Here is an 18,093-nt window from a genome sequence, read left to right as displayed (position 1 = left end):
TTGCACCAGCGTCTGTGACAGGAACAGGGGAACCACGAATGTGACTCCCGGCAGTGAGACCCGTGTGTGAGAGCTGCCGGTGGCCAGAGGCCAGAGTCCCTCGGGCGAGTTTGGGACATGGAAACATAGAAGCTTTGGGAAGGAAAGGGCCTGAAAGATGGATCGTCCAGCCCTCTGCCTTCGCCCTGGTTAAAAGAAACCAAGGGCCTGGCTCAGAGTCCCAAAGCCAGTTAATGGACCTAAGACTCACACCCCAGTCAGTGTCCCGCCTGTTAGTTGGATTAAAAACATAGTACTTTTGAGGTAACCCTGAAGGCTCAGCTTATAGAACCTTGTAGCAAAAAGCGAACATGGTTTGGACCCCTTTTCCAACTGCCTCCGCACCACCCTGTCCCGGCCCGGGGAATCACAGTGACCCAAAGTAAGTGACAAAGTGGCTCTAAAGCCCCGTGCAGGGTCTCCAGGTGGCACAGGGGAAAGATCACTTCTCAAGTATGAATGCCTATCACAGACTCTTCCATACCAAGTCCTGTGACTCATGTAACGGCCTTGGTGGGGGTGTGATTCTGCCCCAGACAGACTTCCAGGCAAATTCCCGGTTGGGCTCTGAGCGCTTGGCAGGGAGCAGGGACGTGTGGCCGGGCTGCTCCTGCCTCTGAGCTGCCTGCAGCCAAGAGTCCCACCACCCGCTCAGCCTGCCACCGCCCGGCGCAGATTTTCATTCTGTTTTTTAAAATCTTGGTGGAAGGAGAAAACAAATCTCAGGGAGAACCAAGATGTCAAAGTGGATTAGCTGGCGACAGCCCAAGGCAAACAAGGCCCAAGTGAGTAGGACAGGTTGGTCCAGATGCGTTCAGCGGGGAGAAAGGGGCTTAAGAAGGGGAGGCGGCAGGGACTGAGCAGGGAGGGCAGAGCGAGGCTCCGAGGCTGCGGCAGAGAAGCGGCAGCTCCCAGGGCAAGGGTCTGCTGGAGGATTCTGCACAGACCGCTTGGCACATTATTTGCCCGTTCTCCTTCGGGGTTGGTTCAAGAGAAGACTCTCTGTTAGTGCAGGGCAGAGTGCCTGAATCCTCCATTAGAGCGGGGGGGGGGGGGGGGGGGGGGAACAGACTGTGGGAGATAGTGTGCTTAACCGGTTGTGCTCCCTGATGACGAGAAGTGATACCAGGAGGATGATAAACATGAGTGGGTTTGAAAATGAACTCTTAACTTCTAAGAGTTGCTAGAAATGGATGTCTGGAACCAATGTCTAGCAACAAATGGATGTCTAGTGACACTAGAAATGGGGGAGGGGAAGGTGACCTTGAGGTGCTGGTCCTGCTTTAGACGGAACCGCCTTGACCCTCTGTGCCGCGCCGTAAACATGGTGTGCGTTGTCTGTGGCCGTCACGGGGGATTCTTGGGGAAAGCCTGTTTGGAGAGACAAGTGAGTAATGTTGCCCTGCTCCTCGAACTTGAGCTTGGATTGAAACCGCTTGCCCGGCTATCACCTGCCTGGCAGCTGGGTGTCACCTCCTCACTGCTGATGCCACTGCCCACTGCCGGCCGCGACCAGGAGCGCAGGAGACGGATGACGGGGAGGGGTGGGTCTGAGAGTTTCTGTCGTTGGGGTGAGACGATGGGGTCCTAGTTCCAGAAAGCAGGGGCTCGTCAAGAGGAGCAAATGGAACATCCTTTGTGGTGGCCTTCCATTGGCAGCGACACTGAGGATGTGACTTTGGTGCAGGGCCTCTCCCGGAGCTGCTGAATAGCGATGCCCTCCAGGGTGCCCTGATGGCTCTTCCTGTGGTGAGAGAACTGATAGCAGGTGAAGACTGTGCAGACCGGGCCCACTGCAGGTGCCCGGTGCCTCCTTCAGCCAGGGCCTGCCCCGAGCAGCCGCCGCGCCCTTCTCCACCGGGTTCCCGTGGTCGGCCCTGGTTGTGCGGGGCAGTCACGTCCTTGTATCCAAGCTGGAGTCAGTTTTCACCTCCTCGTCTGTTCGGGTTTAAAGTCAACTCTTCCAAGTTCAGGATGTGCATGTAGTATCATTTTTTAATGCTCTAGTTGATTCTCTTGGAAATTGCTCATTGCTGAGAGATGGGACGTTGACTAGGAGTTCAGGCGCGCTCTTCCTCTCATCTGCGTGGCCCTGATGCTGGCGCTGGAATGCTGGGTGAAGGCGCCTGCATGCGTTGCTCTCTCCCCTGCACCAGCTGCGAGGGCTGATGCTCCTCTCTGCACTTCATGATGTACTAAAGAGAAAAAGAACAGGCTCTGTGTTTTACTGTCTCTGTTTGGTGTCCTCTCAGCTGCAGGGGTGGGGGGGGGGGGGTAGTGTTGAAAATGTTTTACTTACGCCCATCCAGTGTGGCTCAGTGGTTGAGCATCAACCCATGAACCAGGAGGTCACGGTTAGATTCCCGGTCAGGGCACAACACATGCCCCGGTTGCGGGCTTGATCCCCAGTAGGGGACGTGCAGGAGGCAGCCAATCAGTGATTCTCTCTCATCATTGATGTTTCTGTCTCTCTCTCTCCCTCTCCCTTCCTCTCTCTGAGATCAATATTTTTTTAAAAAAGTTTGACTTCCTGTTTGCTGTTTCTCACTTATACATGGACAACAGATGACTTAGTGAGCACTAGAGGGTATTAAAATTTTATTTCATTTTTTTTCCTTGGTGTCTTGATGTATCTCATTAATTCATCAATCATTTATTGAGTTCCTACCATGTGACAGGCACTGTTTCAGACACAGAGGAGATGGCAGTGAACACAGCAGACAAAGTAACTCGGTGGCCTGCCTAGACCTTTCTCTGTTGTGCTGATGTCAACCCAAACATGCTCAGTTTTAACCCTTTGTACTCGCTTGCTTTTTTCTCGATTCCTTTATTCTAATGCTAACCGTGTCGAGTCACACTCGACATCCGAGTGCAAAAGGTTTAATGCATTTGAAATGTAATATAACTTGCTTCATTTTATTTTCATCTTTACCTCCTCATATGCTCCTGTGATGGACAACATTGCAGCTTTTATTTAAGAAGAACTCAGCAATTCTTTTCAAAAGATCATTTGGGAGCCCTCAAAGGTAGCCCCCATGTTCTTAATTCCCTGGTTCAGGACCATTTCAAACCAGGATGCTAGATTCCAACCCTGTTGTCGTTCTGCTGTAGTTCAAGTTAGCAGATTCCTGATTCAGGAAGGCGACTTTCATGCTAGGTAGACAAAGAAAAAGATCAGGAAGGAATCACATAATGCCAAATGTTATTAAATTTCTTCTCTCTCGTAAAACAGGAATGTCAGAACAATTTAAAAATTGTTCTTAAAAAAAAAGGTAAATTGTTCTAATTTTTTAAAAGGATGTGAGAGGGCGAGGAGTGGGGAGTAGTTTGGCTAAAGGAAAGTGCTTCAAACTGTGGAGTCTGAAATCTGTAATGCAGACTCTATCTTACCTCCCCAACCCACGTCATCTCAAAACCGTCCAAAACAAGAATGGTCACAATTTTTATGCCTTTATACACATGGCTATTGAGAACCTTTATTACATTTATGAAAAAATTCTCAAAAAATCCCAAAAGAAAAAGATTTTTAGGGTATGTTCTCTAACAGTTAAATTTAAGGGAGTATTTCTCACAGGGCTTATAAAGTCCAAACCACTAAGTTGGTTGTTTTATCTAGAGGGCAAACAAGTAGGCACTACCATTAACACATGACCAAGCCGAAAATCTGTTAATGGAGAAGAATAAAATTAGTCATAGGCAGAATAGAAAATTATTTCAAATATATCGGTACACTGAGTTCATTCTTTTATCCAACAGAATTTTATTGAGTGTCCACTGATGACGAGGCACCATGGAGATTCAGGACATATAAGAACAATCTCTGTCCTCGTGCCATTGTCCTCCAACTTGTTACCCAAAGTGTCTCATATGTGATGCCAAGTAGAGTGATTATCTGCATGTTGTAGGTGTTTATGAAAGAGATAGTTATACTCAGTACTGCCTTTATGCCAGTGGCTGTGCTGGGCATCCAAGAAATTACAAAGATGAATGTGTCAGATGAGATACATACTTACCACACAAACAGAAATATACCCACATTGAACACAAATTTAGCCTGGGGACCAGGGAAGACTCTTACACCAGAGTGAAATTTGAACTTGGTCTTAAAGTTCATCTTCCTTTCTATTTCTCATCCTTTGTATCAGTTTTGATCCCAAAATAAGTATTATAATCACAGACAATATGTAAAAGAGCAGTACTGCTGACATATCTGTATATCAAAAGCAGTATTTCATTTTGATGTAGAATTACACTTTTCTTTAGCTCTGATGGGAACTATTCAAAAATTCCCTTAGAATCTTTACCCAAATCTTCTTTTACTTCCTCATAATCATCTAATATTTAAACAAGTAGTAGCATTCAATGAGTACTGTTTTACACTTTTCCTGTGTAACAAATCTGGGAAATTTCATAATGGGATATGTAGAGCTGCTTCTCTCTCTCTCTCTCTCTCTCTCTCTCTCTCTCTCTCTCTCTCTCTCTCTTTCCCCACCCTTTTTGATGGCTACATAATATTCCATTACTTATGGTACCATAATTTATTTTACTAGTCCTCTATTGATGGGTGTATGGGATGTTTCCAGTCTTCTACCATTACAAACAAGGCTATAATCCTTGTACAGGTATAGTGTCTCACACTTACGAATTGTGAGTATATTAATAGGATAACTTCCTAGAAGAAGAGTTAGTGCTTATTAAATTTTAATAGACATTGTCAAATCACCCTCTCCATGTTGGAGCAATTTATACTCCTTCTAGCTGTATGAGTGCCCGTTTCCTACAGTCTTGCAATCTAGTGTATCATTAACATTTTTTATCTTTTCCAATCTGATATCAGATTCCTTAAAAATAATCTTTATTTGTTATTGCTCTTTTATGTTTTTATAACTGGTAATATTATAACTATATTATTTTATATTATTTTTATTGAAATGTACAATATTTAATCTATACTATTACCTACTGAGAGTTATGGGCTCATCTGGTTAACTAACTGTTATTTATACTCTTATTTTTAAGAATAAAATGCATTCCTGATGATAAACATCTTTAATGTAATGGTTTACATTAAAGATTAAAATGTTTAATGTAAAATATACATGTTGAAAATGCATAAAAACTACTGAACGGGTGCGTGGATAATTATAAAGTGGACATACATGTAATAAACATGCAGGTGACGAAAGCCAGACATTGCCCGCTTTCCAGAAGCTTCTGTGTGCCCCTCCCTGTCACAACCCGGCCCTTCTCCCCTAGATGCAACTATTCTCCTGACATTCATAATAACATCCTTACTTTTCTTTATAATCTTACCTCCTATGTATGTGTTCCTAAACAACATAGTTTCACTGTCGCTGTTTTTAAATTTCATATGACTAGAATCATACTGTATGTTTTTGTGTGTGTGTCTTATTTCTGTCTCTCAACACTTATTTTTATGGACTTCATCCATGCTGATGTGTAGAGCTGTTTATTCATTTCCATTTCTGTATAGTATTCCATTGTATGAATATGCCACAGCTGACTTGTCCATTCTGTACCTGGGATGTTTGGGGCTACTGTGAACAGTGCTGCTATGAATATTCTTGTATATATATCTTTGTGCTCTTGTACTTGAGTGTACGGCTAGGAGTGAAATTGCTAGGTGAAAACAGTTTCTAGGTGGAAGAGTATGTTTATATATATCTTCAACTTTATGGATGATGCAAGCTGTTTTTTTAATGCTGGTACCAAATTTACATTCCTCCCAATACATGGGAAGCTGTCCGTGGCTTTATACCCTTGCTTCTACTTGAAATTGCCCGACATCAACATTCTTGCAGGTCTGGTGGGTATGTAGCAATACCGGGTTATGGTTTGCATTTGCATTTCCCTAATTGCTAATGAGGTTGGACAGCTTTTCATGTCCTTATTGGGCCTCAGGATTTTCTCCTTTATGATGTCCCTGTTCAAGCCTTTGCCCCTGTTTCTAGCAAGTTGTCTGTGTTTTGTTTGTTTTCTTTGCAATTTTAGGGGTTTCCATATATTCTAGACATTAGTCCTTTATTGGTTATATATGTGGTAATAACTCTCTCATTCTGTGGCTCGTCTTTTTACTCCCTTTATATTGTCTCAATAAACGTATAATGTGACATTTTAAGGGCAATACATTTGTAAATTAGAGGCTCCTATGATGTAACATATGAGACATTCCTTATATTTAGTATTTTAAAACACAATTCACCATTTATGTTTCCACAGAATAGTATACCACTGTGGAGACTGTATACAATGTAGACTCTGTCAGTCCTAAGTCTGCCTCTGTTCTAATGAAAGAGTACAAACTAGTGGCCTCTTTGGAATGTATCTGTCTGTTGTATTTTATACATTACGTGACAGGTAATACAGCCAAAGCGATGAAATGTGCTGGAAAAAAAGAGGAGGAATACTTTGGATTCGGAACTGGGCTCTCTGACCAACAGATCCCAGGCCTAGGAAGACAGGGGTTGCCTCCACAGACTGACACTGCACTCCCTCCGCATTGATGGAGCGCCTCCCCTCCAGCCACTGTCCTGTTACACGGGACCTATGGAAGAAGCCTCCTAACTGGTCCAGACAGTCCCTCTTACCTCCCTCTCATCTCTCTCCACTCTGCAGCCGGATGCAAGCTCTCCCATCACTCTATGGTGTCCAGCCCTTCAGTAGCACCCCTTTGCTCTTAGGATGAATATCCAAATCCTCAACAAGATGTATAAGGGCTGACAATCGTGGCCTTGGCCCAATCTTCCAGCCTCACTGAGGCCACTCTTCCTTTCGTTTCCTGCCTGGCAACCTCCCTGGCCTTGCTCAGGTCCCTTCCCAGCCCAGGGCCTTGGCAAAGAGACTGTTTCCTCAACCCGGAAATTCTTTCTCCCCGCCATGCCACAGTCCACCCCTTTGCCCTCTCTTCTCCTGATCTCAGCCTGTCCTGTCACTCTCCTCCCTAAGTCATATCTCTCACAACAATACCTAGGACCATCCGTGTAAGCATTCGCATGGTTATCTGACTGCCTTCTGCACCAGACTCTAGGTCCGTGAGGGCAGAGAGATATCTGTTTTATATCCCCCACTGCATCACCGAATCTAAGTACTGATCTAGAGGTGGCACTTGGGAAATATTGGTTAAATGAATAAATGAGGAGCAAATAAACCCAGTGCATTATGGGTAAGAGAGAGACCTGGAAATTGAGACTGAGTATAATTAAGAAAACCAAACTCCTCGTTTGATAAGTTCAGGGGAGTTTCAGCATTGGACTTTACTAAGTGGGCAGAACTTGTCCAGGCAGCATTTGTGTTGGGACAGGGAAGGGAGAAAGGAGAATATAGGACAGTTTGGACCCTGCAGAGTAGATACGCCTGGTTGAAGTTCACGGTTTGTGAGGTGAGCTGTGAGAAATAAAACTGGAATGATTGGTTGTGTCAGATCATGGCAGACCCTGGACATTGCTTAAAGGAATTTAGACTTTACTGATTAGCATCCAAGAAACACTGGAGTGTGTTTTTTAAAGCATGGTGGTTGTGGAATTACTTTTATCTTCATCTGGATGAATCACTGTTCTTTTATTCTCTCATTCTTTCTCTAGACTCAGGATGAGTCTAAGGTTAACCTAACCACAATACTCTGAGTCTCATCCTTTCTACCCGCCTCCAGTATATCAGTTCAGTGCCTCCTCTTTCTCCTGTTGTCAAACAACTCCTTTGCCTCTGCCGTCTGACACATCTGTTACTTCCTGCTCCCAGCAAGATTGAGCTTCTACCCCTGACTCTTCTTCTCCAGATCCACACCGACCTTCAACAATATGTTGCTCTAATTCCATGGAAAAATGCCAAGAGTATATCCTGGAAGTGGCTTCACTCCTGGTGGCAGTTCCATATTTACTCATTCGCTCCCACATGTGTGGAGCACCTGTTTGCCAGGCGCTGTTCCAGGACAGAGAAGCAGCAGTGAGACAGAGCAGGCCAGTTCCTACCCTTACAAACGCTGAGTTCTACTGAGCAACCAGGAAACCAACAAGCAAATATAAGGCCAGCTGGCGACGCCGGGAACACGTTATTGCTGGTGCAGTTATTGTAATTGGTTGCCTGTCTGTTTCCAATTTGACGTTCTGCTTTTCCTCAGTCTCAGCATCAGAAAATTACTTCCTTTTTCTCTCAAACCAGTAACATGGTTTGACTTCCCTTTTGAGGGGGCAGAACAACATGATGTTCCCAGATACACAGGCTTTATCTGTGGATTCCTTTTCGGTTTATTCCCGAGTAGCCAGTCTGTTGGAGTCCTGAGAATGACTCTCTCAGAATTTCTGCCCCCACCCCCACCCCCCACCCAGGCAGCAGGCGTCAATTATCCTTTGTTTAAATCCTAAGTAGCCTCCTATATGCCCCCCTCTGCTTTCTGGGATTTTTCCCCTGCTTTTTATCTTTTCTACTAACACCAGATTCGTCTTCCTAAAACATTTCTTTCAACATCTCACTTGTCTGTTACAAGCCTTCAATAGCACATTTCCTTAGGATAAAGCACAGGCCCATTTCCACAGTGATACGGGTTTCCCTCCTACCCATGATCCTTTAGAGACCCCTATCTGTTATACACTCTGTAATGCACCTACCTTAGATTGAGTCATAAGAAACTGCCAATTTTATGCATCAAAAATGGTCGAATATTGGCAATTTATGTTTCAAGCTAATTGCACTTATCCACATCATTGGCTGCCTGTATGTCTTTCTCCCATGTTACACTGTGATCCCCCTAATGATCATGTCTTGGTCTGACGATGCTTGTCTTCACTGTCTGCGTCAGCATCTGGCACATAGCAGCTGCGGGGGATCCAGTGCCCCCACCCATGTCACACTCTGCTCCCGCTGCTTCCATCTGCTGAAATGCCCACTCACTTTGCCAAATCACACCAGGCCCACCCTCCATGATGCCTGACTCACATCTCCTTCATTGAAATGTTCACTATTTCCCCACATCAACCTCCTACCACTACCTCTGAGCTACCAATATTGCCCCCCCAAATCAAATACATTTGACCCATGAACAACAAAAGGGTTGGGGTGCTGACCCCTTGCACACAAAAAACAATCCATGTATAACTTTAACTCCCCCAAAACTTAACTACTAATAGCCTACTGTTGACTGGAAGCCTTACCAATAACATAAACTGTCTATTAACACACATTTTGTGTGTTATATGCTGTGTTCTTACACTAAAGTATGTCAGAGAAAAGAAATGTTATTAAGAAGCTCATAAGGAAGAGAAAATACATTTACAGCACTTACGTATTTATTTTTTAAAATTTGTGTGTAAGTGGACCTGCATAATGTTGTTCAAGAGTCAACTGTATTGTTTTTTAATGCCCAGGGCATACGTTATATATTTTACTTTATATTTCACACGTTGCTTAGCATAAGATGACTCCTAACCATGAGCTTGAAGATCTGTGTTTCTAGCCCTTACCTTTCCCCCTGGAATCAGTACCACATTTCCAGCTGCCAGTGGCATTACTGCACTTGGGTGGCTCCCTGCACTCTGCTCAGCAGAACTGAGACTGAACTCTCATCTGCCACCTCCCCGAGCTGCTCCTTTTCTGAACCCTCACCCACAGCTCTGCCTCTGAGCCATCTTGGTTTCCCTTCCTTCTCGATCCTTTTCCTGAAGTGGATCCAGTGGATCTCGCCGTGACTGCACGTTCCTCGGCCTGGCCTTAGATTTGCATACACTAATGAAGTCTGTTCCTGGGCGCTTCAAGAGGAGAAGCGTGCCTCCCAAACCACGTAGCATGCTGTACGCCTAGGGCCTCCGACACACAGGCCCCGCCCCAGTCTGCCCCTCTCTGGGTCCTTCGCTGTCTGCAAACCTGTCCTCTAACTTGAGTTTTCTGGTCCTTATGTGCAGTTATCTTCACTAAAATACAATGACACTTCAAATTATAATCGCCTTTGTCTACCCACCATACTGCATCGCTCTGTCCCCGCATTATTGCTTGTCCTGAGAGCTACGTTCCTTATGTTGTTGGACATGTCTTCGCTATTAGAATGACTTCTGGGGCCCCTTCCCGCAGCACTTGGTGAGACAGCATCTCCCTCCAGTTTACTAGTGTCCATGGCTTCGCTTTTGTCTCAGCAACTGAATCCCAAGATCCAGGAAGACAAGGCTCGTGTGTGATACCTTGTGTTGTCTGCAGAGCGCTCAGGTAGAGTTAGGCATTCACAGAAAGTGCTCAGGAAATTCTTGTTTGAATGATACATGTTGTGTGTATAACTTCTGTCTGTGTATATTTATGAATTTGCATGTGTCTCTAGATGTATTTCCCATCCATGCTCTAAGACGTAGTCACCCACGTGGTCTGGGAGGCAGGGATAGTTTGGATATCTTCCCTAACCATCAGGCTCATGACATAATAAACCAGCGAGTCACGTGCTCCAAAGGCTCACGGCTGTGACTAGCACACGTGGAGGGCCTACCTGAGCCTCAGCCTGCAGGTGCTTTTCTTACCCACCTGCTTGGGAAAGAGTCTTCCTTTTCCCTCTAATATTAAAGACTAATTTTTCTGTTAAACATAAATGAGAAATGTGTATGTGTGTGTGCGTGCATGTGCGCTTATATATGTATACACAGGGAGGGGCAAAAGTAGGTTTACAGTTATTCTTATGGAAAACAATACAATAATAAGTAATAACAGAAGAATAAATTCTGTATTTTGTGTACTCACAACTGTAAACCTACTTTTTCCCCACCCTGTACACATGTATATGTATATACATATGTGAATGCATATATGTATATATGAAGGAAATAAACCAAAATATAAATAGTGGTTATTTCTGAATGGTGGCTTTTTCCAAATTTTCTCAGGTAAGAAAATTATTTTTATTTAAAAAAAAACAACACCGTATTTTCCAGCGTATAAGACGACTTTTTAACCCAGGAAAATCTTCTATACGCCCAGTCGTCTTATACGCCGGAAAATACGGTAGATGTTTTTTTAAAGAATAAGAAGGGACACAATGATTAGGTTGTGGCTGAGGTCTATCCTATGTGTAGTCCAAGGACAGGGGATAAGCAGGTGCCTAGGAGGGAACAGGGTGATCAGCTTCTCCATATCTCAAGCTGAGACAGTGTGACCAGAGGGTGATTGGGACCACTGTGCAGGCTGGGCCACGGCTGTGAGCTGCAGAACTGGCAGCTTTGTTTGTGAAGGTCAGGAGCCTTGGTCAGTGAAAGGAGCAAGAAGGCAAGTTTGGTGGGTGATAAGGAGATGAGGAAAGCTTGAAACATACTTTCAAGTTCATGGTAAGGTTTCATGAAGACAGGTGCACTGGGAAAGAGAGAAAGCAGACCTGTTTCCAGTTTGGTTGTAATGCCTTGTGGTTCCAGAGGGAGGGGGTTCCAGGGTGACTCAGTGTCGGGGTACAAGAACCCGGGAGAGGAGGCACAGAGAGCCTTCACTAAGGAAACGGGTGGGCCCTGCGTGGGCAGCAAGGTTTTCAATAGGAGCTGCATCATCACGTTAGGTCAAGACCCATCCCTCCCCCATCTCCACATCCTCCTCACCCCCTCCCCCCGTCTAAGGGCAGAGGGAGTGTTTCTGGTAAGAACTCTTGTTAAAAAGGCAGTGCTTAACCTTTCTGAACGTGAAACAGAACAGTTATACATGAAGCAAGTATTTTCAAGGATGTTTCTCCCACACTGTCTAGTTTCATAGTTCCCTCGGAGGGAGGGTTTCCTGAGCAGAGGGAGAAATGGAAAGAGGAAAAACAGGGATATTGATTCTTCCTCTTTCTCGGGGTGCTGTGCTGGAACGGGGAGCACCCAGCCTGTCACTCGGGAGGGAGCACCTCGGAGATAACTGCACCCTCAAGGCCTCCCTGCTCCTCACTGAGCTGCCCAGCCAGGAACCTCCTCAAAATGCAGGATGAGGAGCCCTGGGCTCTGTGCGAGCAGCAAACACGCATCTAGAAGCCAAAAGGAGGCACCTTGGGCAGAGTAGACAGCATGAAAGAGCAAACAAAATCACAAAATTAACCCTTGGACAAGAGCTGAAATGAAAGGACAGTGCACAGGTTTCATGTCTCCTCCATATGCACAATTACATATTTTTCCTATTCGGTGGCTCAGTCTTTGATGCTGATGGCTGCATCCAGGAAAATTACCAGTCTGGGCTCTAGTTTGAAATTCGCAGTGGAAGAACACCACCAGTACATAAGTCCCCATCAAGGGCCCTCCCACCACCCATCTACCGGGAGACGCAGACCTTTCCCTCAAAGTCCCTGCAAGGAAATGGCCCAGCGTCACCCACTGACAATAACAGCTGCCTCCGGCCTTTTCTACCAAACTCCTCATCTGGCCGGGCATTTCATGCACAGTCTCTCCCAGATCCTCACAACAGCTCATCGAGGTAAGTATCATTATCCTCTTCTTGCAGAAACCTCACTCAGAGAGGGTTAATAACTTGCCCAGGGTCACACAGCCAGAAAGTGGCAGCGCTGCGATTAGAACCCAGGTCTTCCCTTGGCATCCACTATGCACACTGCCTTCCGTTGGCCAAGTCCACTAAAGACAACAATGACATGATTCAGTCAGAAACACACAAAGTGACATTTGGGCCCACCTGGTGTCAGTCCTGTCATTTCCCCCTTCCTGATCCACTGAATGAAACACGCCTGAATTAAAATACTGAGAACATCCTGTGTTCCATGTGTTGTTGCATGTAGCAGTCGCTCAATGCCTTCTGTGCCTAGCACAAGCCAGGAGTCTAGAGGAGGCCACTGGAGTAGTCTCAGCCACTGGAGTAGTCATTAAGGCATATCCCTGCCTCAGTGGTTCCCTAATCCATCAGACAGAAATATCCAGAACATACAGTCAACTGAAGATGCATTTAAAATATATTACAAAATAGTTGCCTTACACTCTTTGTGGAACAAGAAAAAGTATAAATCTATAATATAATAAATATGTTCCCCATTGGTGGCTATTTTTATTTCACTGATGTCTCTTGTGCACCCAGAGATGGTAGACATCTCTCTATAGCTCAGAAAACTCCTATTATGAGTGTCTAGTATTAGAATGGGACCTACAGTATCTATACTAATAAAAGGGTAATATGCTAATTAGACTGGGAGACCTTCCAGACATTCTTCTGGACAAAGCTATGGTGGTGGGGCCGAGGTAAAGGCAGTTAGGGGCCAAGAGGGGAGGGCAGTTGTGGATGATCAGGCCAGGATGAGACGGCAGTTGCGGGTGATCAGGCTGGCAGTGGGGACGGCGGGGGGAAGTTGGGGATGAGCAGGCGGGTGGGGGGGGCAGTGTAGGCAAGCAGGCCAGCAGGTAGAGTAGTTAGGAGCAATCAGGCAGGCAAGCAGGTAAGCGGTTAGGAGCCAGCAGTCCTGGATTATGAGAGGGATGTCTGATTGCCGGTTTAGGCCCAATCCCACAGGGATCGGGGTCGGACATCCCTCAAGGGGTTCCAGATTGGAGAGGGAGATTGGAAATCTCAACACAGGCCCCTCCTCTCAAAAAAAAGAATGCTGGGAGAGCTGGTTAATCAAAGCCACTGTTCTATCAAAGTGGGTCTCACTGATTCTTGCTCTTCGTGGAAAATGCCAAAGCCAAGGGCTGTTGGGTAGTGTGTGCTGGCAGATGTGAAAATGCAGTGGAAACGCTGCAAAGCTTCGGTTTCCCAGTGACGGAATGGTTGGGACACAGATAAGGCCTCTGTGATTAGGATTCCAAATCAGGGAAATTAGAATGACTGGGAAATACTTCAAAAAGCTAATCCCAAGCCCTACCTTGGCCTACTGAATCAGAATGCCAAAGATAGAGGGTGATTGGATATGGATGATATGTGTGAATTCCAAGCTGAGTTATTTTCTTTTTCTTTTTTTTTAAATATATTTTATTGATTTTTTACAGAGAGGAAGGGAGAGGATAGAGAGTTAGAAACATTGATGAGAGAGAAACATCGATCAGCTGCCTCCTGCACACCTCCTACTGGGGATGTGCCCGCAACCAAGGTACATGCCCTTGACCGGAATTGAACCTGGGACTTTTCAGTCATCGGGACGACGCTCTATCCACTGAGCCAAACCGGTTAGGGCCTGAGTTATTTTCTAAATAATAGAAATCATTAGTGTTTAAAAATAATTAATGACTTTTTTTATATACTTGTACTTAAACTTTTCTCACTAGTCCTTTCCTCAGGCCAGATTTTGTATATATATATATATATATATATTGAGATTGTGAATGACTGTCATTTACCTATGCATTGGTGCAAGTTGCTCTTTCAGGGTACCAGCTGGGCTGTGTAAAAATGTCTATATTTTCTCAGGGTTTTAGAGAACAAGTGTTCAGTTTGCCTACACGCACTTATTTCTTACATGTCTCATGTATCAAACCATCATCAGACAGATTTGCAGGTGCACAGAGACAATCACAACTTGAGGTTTAAGAGGGATACACTTTTTATGCAAAATATAATGAATATATATAATAAAGTGACCCAAGCCACTTGTAGCCAGGTCCTCGAGGATAAGATGGATCCTCAAAATATGCAAAGGGTGCTTCCCAAGATGTTTGGAATCCACAAGCATACAACATACATATCTCATCCAGCAGATGGAGTATCCTTTACAAGAGGCAGCATGGCACTGTGGGTAAGGATAGCTTTGGATCAAGCCAATCTCGATACCCACCTAACCACCCCCCACTTCCAGTTGTATGATCCTGGGCAGGACCTCTCATGCTTCAGTCTGCAAAATGGGGGTAATGATATTACCCACCCCTTCAGCTGTGCTGCAAATTATGTGAAATGATGCACGCAAACACACGGCACTTTGCCTGACACATGCTAAGCCCTCAACAAGCATTAGCTGTTAATAGTAAGAATAATAAAAATAATGACATAAATTAGATATTAATAAAATATTTTTAAAAACTGTTCTCCCTTTCAGAATTTTAACAACTATATAAAGATTGTCAAACTCAGTATTTCTAAAACTATTGAATTCTGCCACTAAAATAAATTCTACAGGTCTTATAGCACATCTATACACTAAACTGGAAATGACGGTGGATTACAATTTGGGGGACCAGCTAATCTGGACAGCTGATGCCACCCCCCACCTAATCCCAGGGAGTGTGATATGATGTGAAATTTGACGGACCCCTGTTCCCTGGTAACTGAGCTTGGCGGCCACCACTACCTTCACTAGGAGTTACAAATGCATGTACACTCTTGGCTTCCCTCAGAATCTCATCTCCATTCTAAATCCTCAGTAGCCCCTATCTTCCCCACAACTCAGGGTGACCACCATTTGAACCCGATGCGGAAGTGTTTTCTCTCCCTTAAGGAGCAGTTTTTGCTGGAGTTCTTACTAACTGCTGCTCTCATTTCTGTCAGGCAAGTATGAGGAGCCTTTGACATCACAAACTGAGCCACAGTCACATGTGAGATCAAACTCTTTAATGTATCTTGACCTTTTCTCTTGGCTAGTAGCCATTGCTGTTTCGAATATGTCTCTCCCCCAATTCCACTAGAAGTTGACTTTATTGGAGGGACCACTGTTCTTAGAGGAACAAAGATTCGTTACTTCAGGTGGCCCAATAAAGATGGTGTAACCAGCCTGGACCGTGGGAGCTGGGTTTGCATCATGGCCCAGGTGCGCGCACTCTCTCACTCAAGCACCCGTTCCTTCAACTGGCCTCGCAGCCTGCCCAATGCACCTCATGCCTTGGAAAAGTTACAGATTGTCACCTGTCACAGACCCATGACTGCTAAAGATCTACTACATAAATGGGTACACTGTACTAAGTTTCTTTCCCCCAATTGAATGTCATAACAAGACTTGGTAGGGCATAGGGGCCCTAAAAGGGTTGAAACAAGAAAACAAAGCAAAAAGACATAATAAACACTAATGATCATTGCCACTAGGACTTCACATTTAATTCATCTCTATGTATATTATTCCTGGCTCTGCTGCTTATGGGTCTAGGACACTGGGAAGCCACGGCAGGATTGTCCCACAGGGGACTAATGTGAGGAGCAGTGTGTGGATTTGAACCCTAATAAAGCTGGCAAAAGGGGCCACTCAGCGATCTTCATCTGTGTCCTGGGCCTGGCTGGTCTCGTCTGAATGGTCAGCCCAAGGAACGCCCTCCCAAGCACTGCTCACTCCATCACTCTTCTAAAAACCATTGTGTATTTGCCACATTGCACTCTGTGCACTGGGTCGCTAGAAGTACAGTAGGTTGCACTGATGATTTAGCTCTGTTTTCTATAAAGGGCTACGTGATCTCATGCAAATTTTTGGAAAGTCATATGCAAATCACAGAGCCCCGGCCCTTTTCTTAACAGGATGGCAACCTGGCTCCTCGGTGGCACCTGGGACCTGGAGATCCTTTCTCCACTTACGTTTAGCGCGCAGCCTGGGACTTGTCCCTGCAGCTCTCCGGGTTGCCGTGCCGCCGTTGAGACCTCCCACCTGGACTCCCATCACCCACCTCTCTTGAGACTGCTCTGGCAGGGCTGGTGTGGGCTGCAGCCTCTGCCCAGAGGGCACCATGTTCCAAGCAAAATCTACCCACCTGGGCCATGGGCTCACCCCTCAGGGCTCCCTGCTTCTCTACTGGGTGCAATTCGAGGTTGCCAAGCTTCTCTCCAAAGTCTAAAATGGTGGGACAGTAGGGAACTGTGAGAGGCCTCATCACCCAAGGTACTTCCCCCAGCTCCCAGTCTGGACCCCAGGGACCCCAGGCCCTCGCTGCCCTAGAGGTCCACGGTGTCAATGGACAAGGTCAATAGGTACTTGTCTCTGGAGATTTTCTCCAGCTTGACCGTGTCTATTGTCAGTAGCCCCCAATCTGGAAAATGCCATCTTTCTAATCTGGCCTGCCTCCCCCACATCATGAGAAAGAGCGGGGAGGAAGAGGGATGGTTTATGATAGAGAAGAAGAGGGTTCACTCTAGCTGTCCCCACACATCGGTAAACATCCCCCAGCAAATGTTCTATCTGCTTCAGCCTACCCAGGTTGTGTCAAGATTTTCTCGTTTCTTCCTAACCTCACTCACTCCCAGGGTCTCTGGTTCAGAGACCTTCTTCCCAACCTCCCGCTGCGTCCAGATCACCCTGTCAGGGGGTGGGTGGGAAGTAGGAGAAGAAATAAATGAAACAGTCTGGTGACATGTTGATCATTGTGGAGACTGGGGGATGGGTACGTGGGCGTTCATTATGCCATTCTCTCCACTTTTGTATATGTTTGCAATTTTTCATAATAAAAAGTTAAAGAATAAAAAAAAAAAGTCCTTCAGCTTCTGAGATTTAAGAGAGAGTCCCAACCCCTAACAGTTTTCTGGAAACCCCACAAAAAGGCAAGAGGCAAAGATGATTCCATTACATACATATATATATATTCATTTTCTAATTTTTTTAAGGCCCATTGCTTTATTTTCAATAGACTAAACCTCATTTCTAAGAGGGCCCAAAATTGGGCTTCTTTTCCCCAGCTGGGCTATGGGGGAGGACTGGGTAAAGGGTTCCTTAAAATCCTGAAAGTTTACACTTCCATGTATCTCACAGTCGCATTGTGAGGATGGGGTCTGTTCAGTGTTCTGAACTCTGGGAAACGCGCTCTCAGTGCAGGTCATGCTCTGGAATTGCACCTGGCTCAGGAAAGGACGGTCTTTGTACTTGAATTTAAATCCAATGGAGAACCTTAACACGGGCATTTGCATGACTGAGAATTGCTGCTGTCTTTTTTCCGTATGTCACTTTCTTGAATGTGTTCTAATAAAATGATTCTAAAGCAGGCTGTTGATATACAGTGATTTATAAATACGTTCTGTTGAGTGCTGAGGCCCTTAATTTTTTTTTTACCAAGAATCCACCCTGTCCTACTTCCTGGAAAGATCTATCTAGCTGGGGACAGATGCCCTGAGCATGGGTCTGGCAGGATGGCGGCACCACTACAGTTACCATCACTAATAAGAATTACGTAAACCACAGCAACGTTGCCTTCTAGTTGCCTAGCAGCAGAA

At 45.3% G+C, this 18,093-nt stretch overlaps 1 protein-coding gene across 4 annotated transcripts in view; it reads left to right on the top strand.

The window, feature by feature from the left end:
• Positions 1–17,685, top strand: part of LOC307096987 (kalirin) — a 473,518-nt gene extending 455,833 nt beyond the window's left edge. For all 4 annotated transcript variants that reach the window (XM_079766806.1, XM_079766805.1, XM_079766804.1 and 1 more), the window contains exon 34: positions 16,414–17,685. In XM_079766806.1, the coding sequence (XP_079622932.1) occupies positions 16,414–16,476 (63 nt within the window). In that variant the 3' untranslated portion in view covers positions 16,477–17,685. The remainder of the gene's footprint in view (positions 1–16,413) is intronic.
• The last annotated feature ends 408 nt before the right edge of the window (positions 17,686–18,093 follow it).

This window comes from Cnephaeus nilssonii (assembly GCF_951640355.1).
Source record: "Cnephaeus nilssonii genome assembly, chromosome: 3".
NCBI classification, from domain to species: domain Eukaryota; kingdom Metazoa; phylum Chordata; class Mammalia; order Chiroptera; family Vespertilionidae; genus Cnephaeus; species Cnephaeus nilssonii.
The sequence above is the reverse complement of the archived record's forward strand: the minus strand, read 5'-3'. Positions and strand labels throughout refer to the sequence as shown.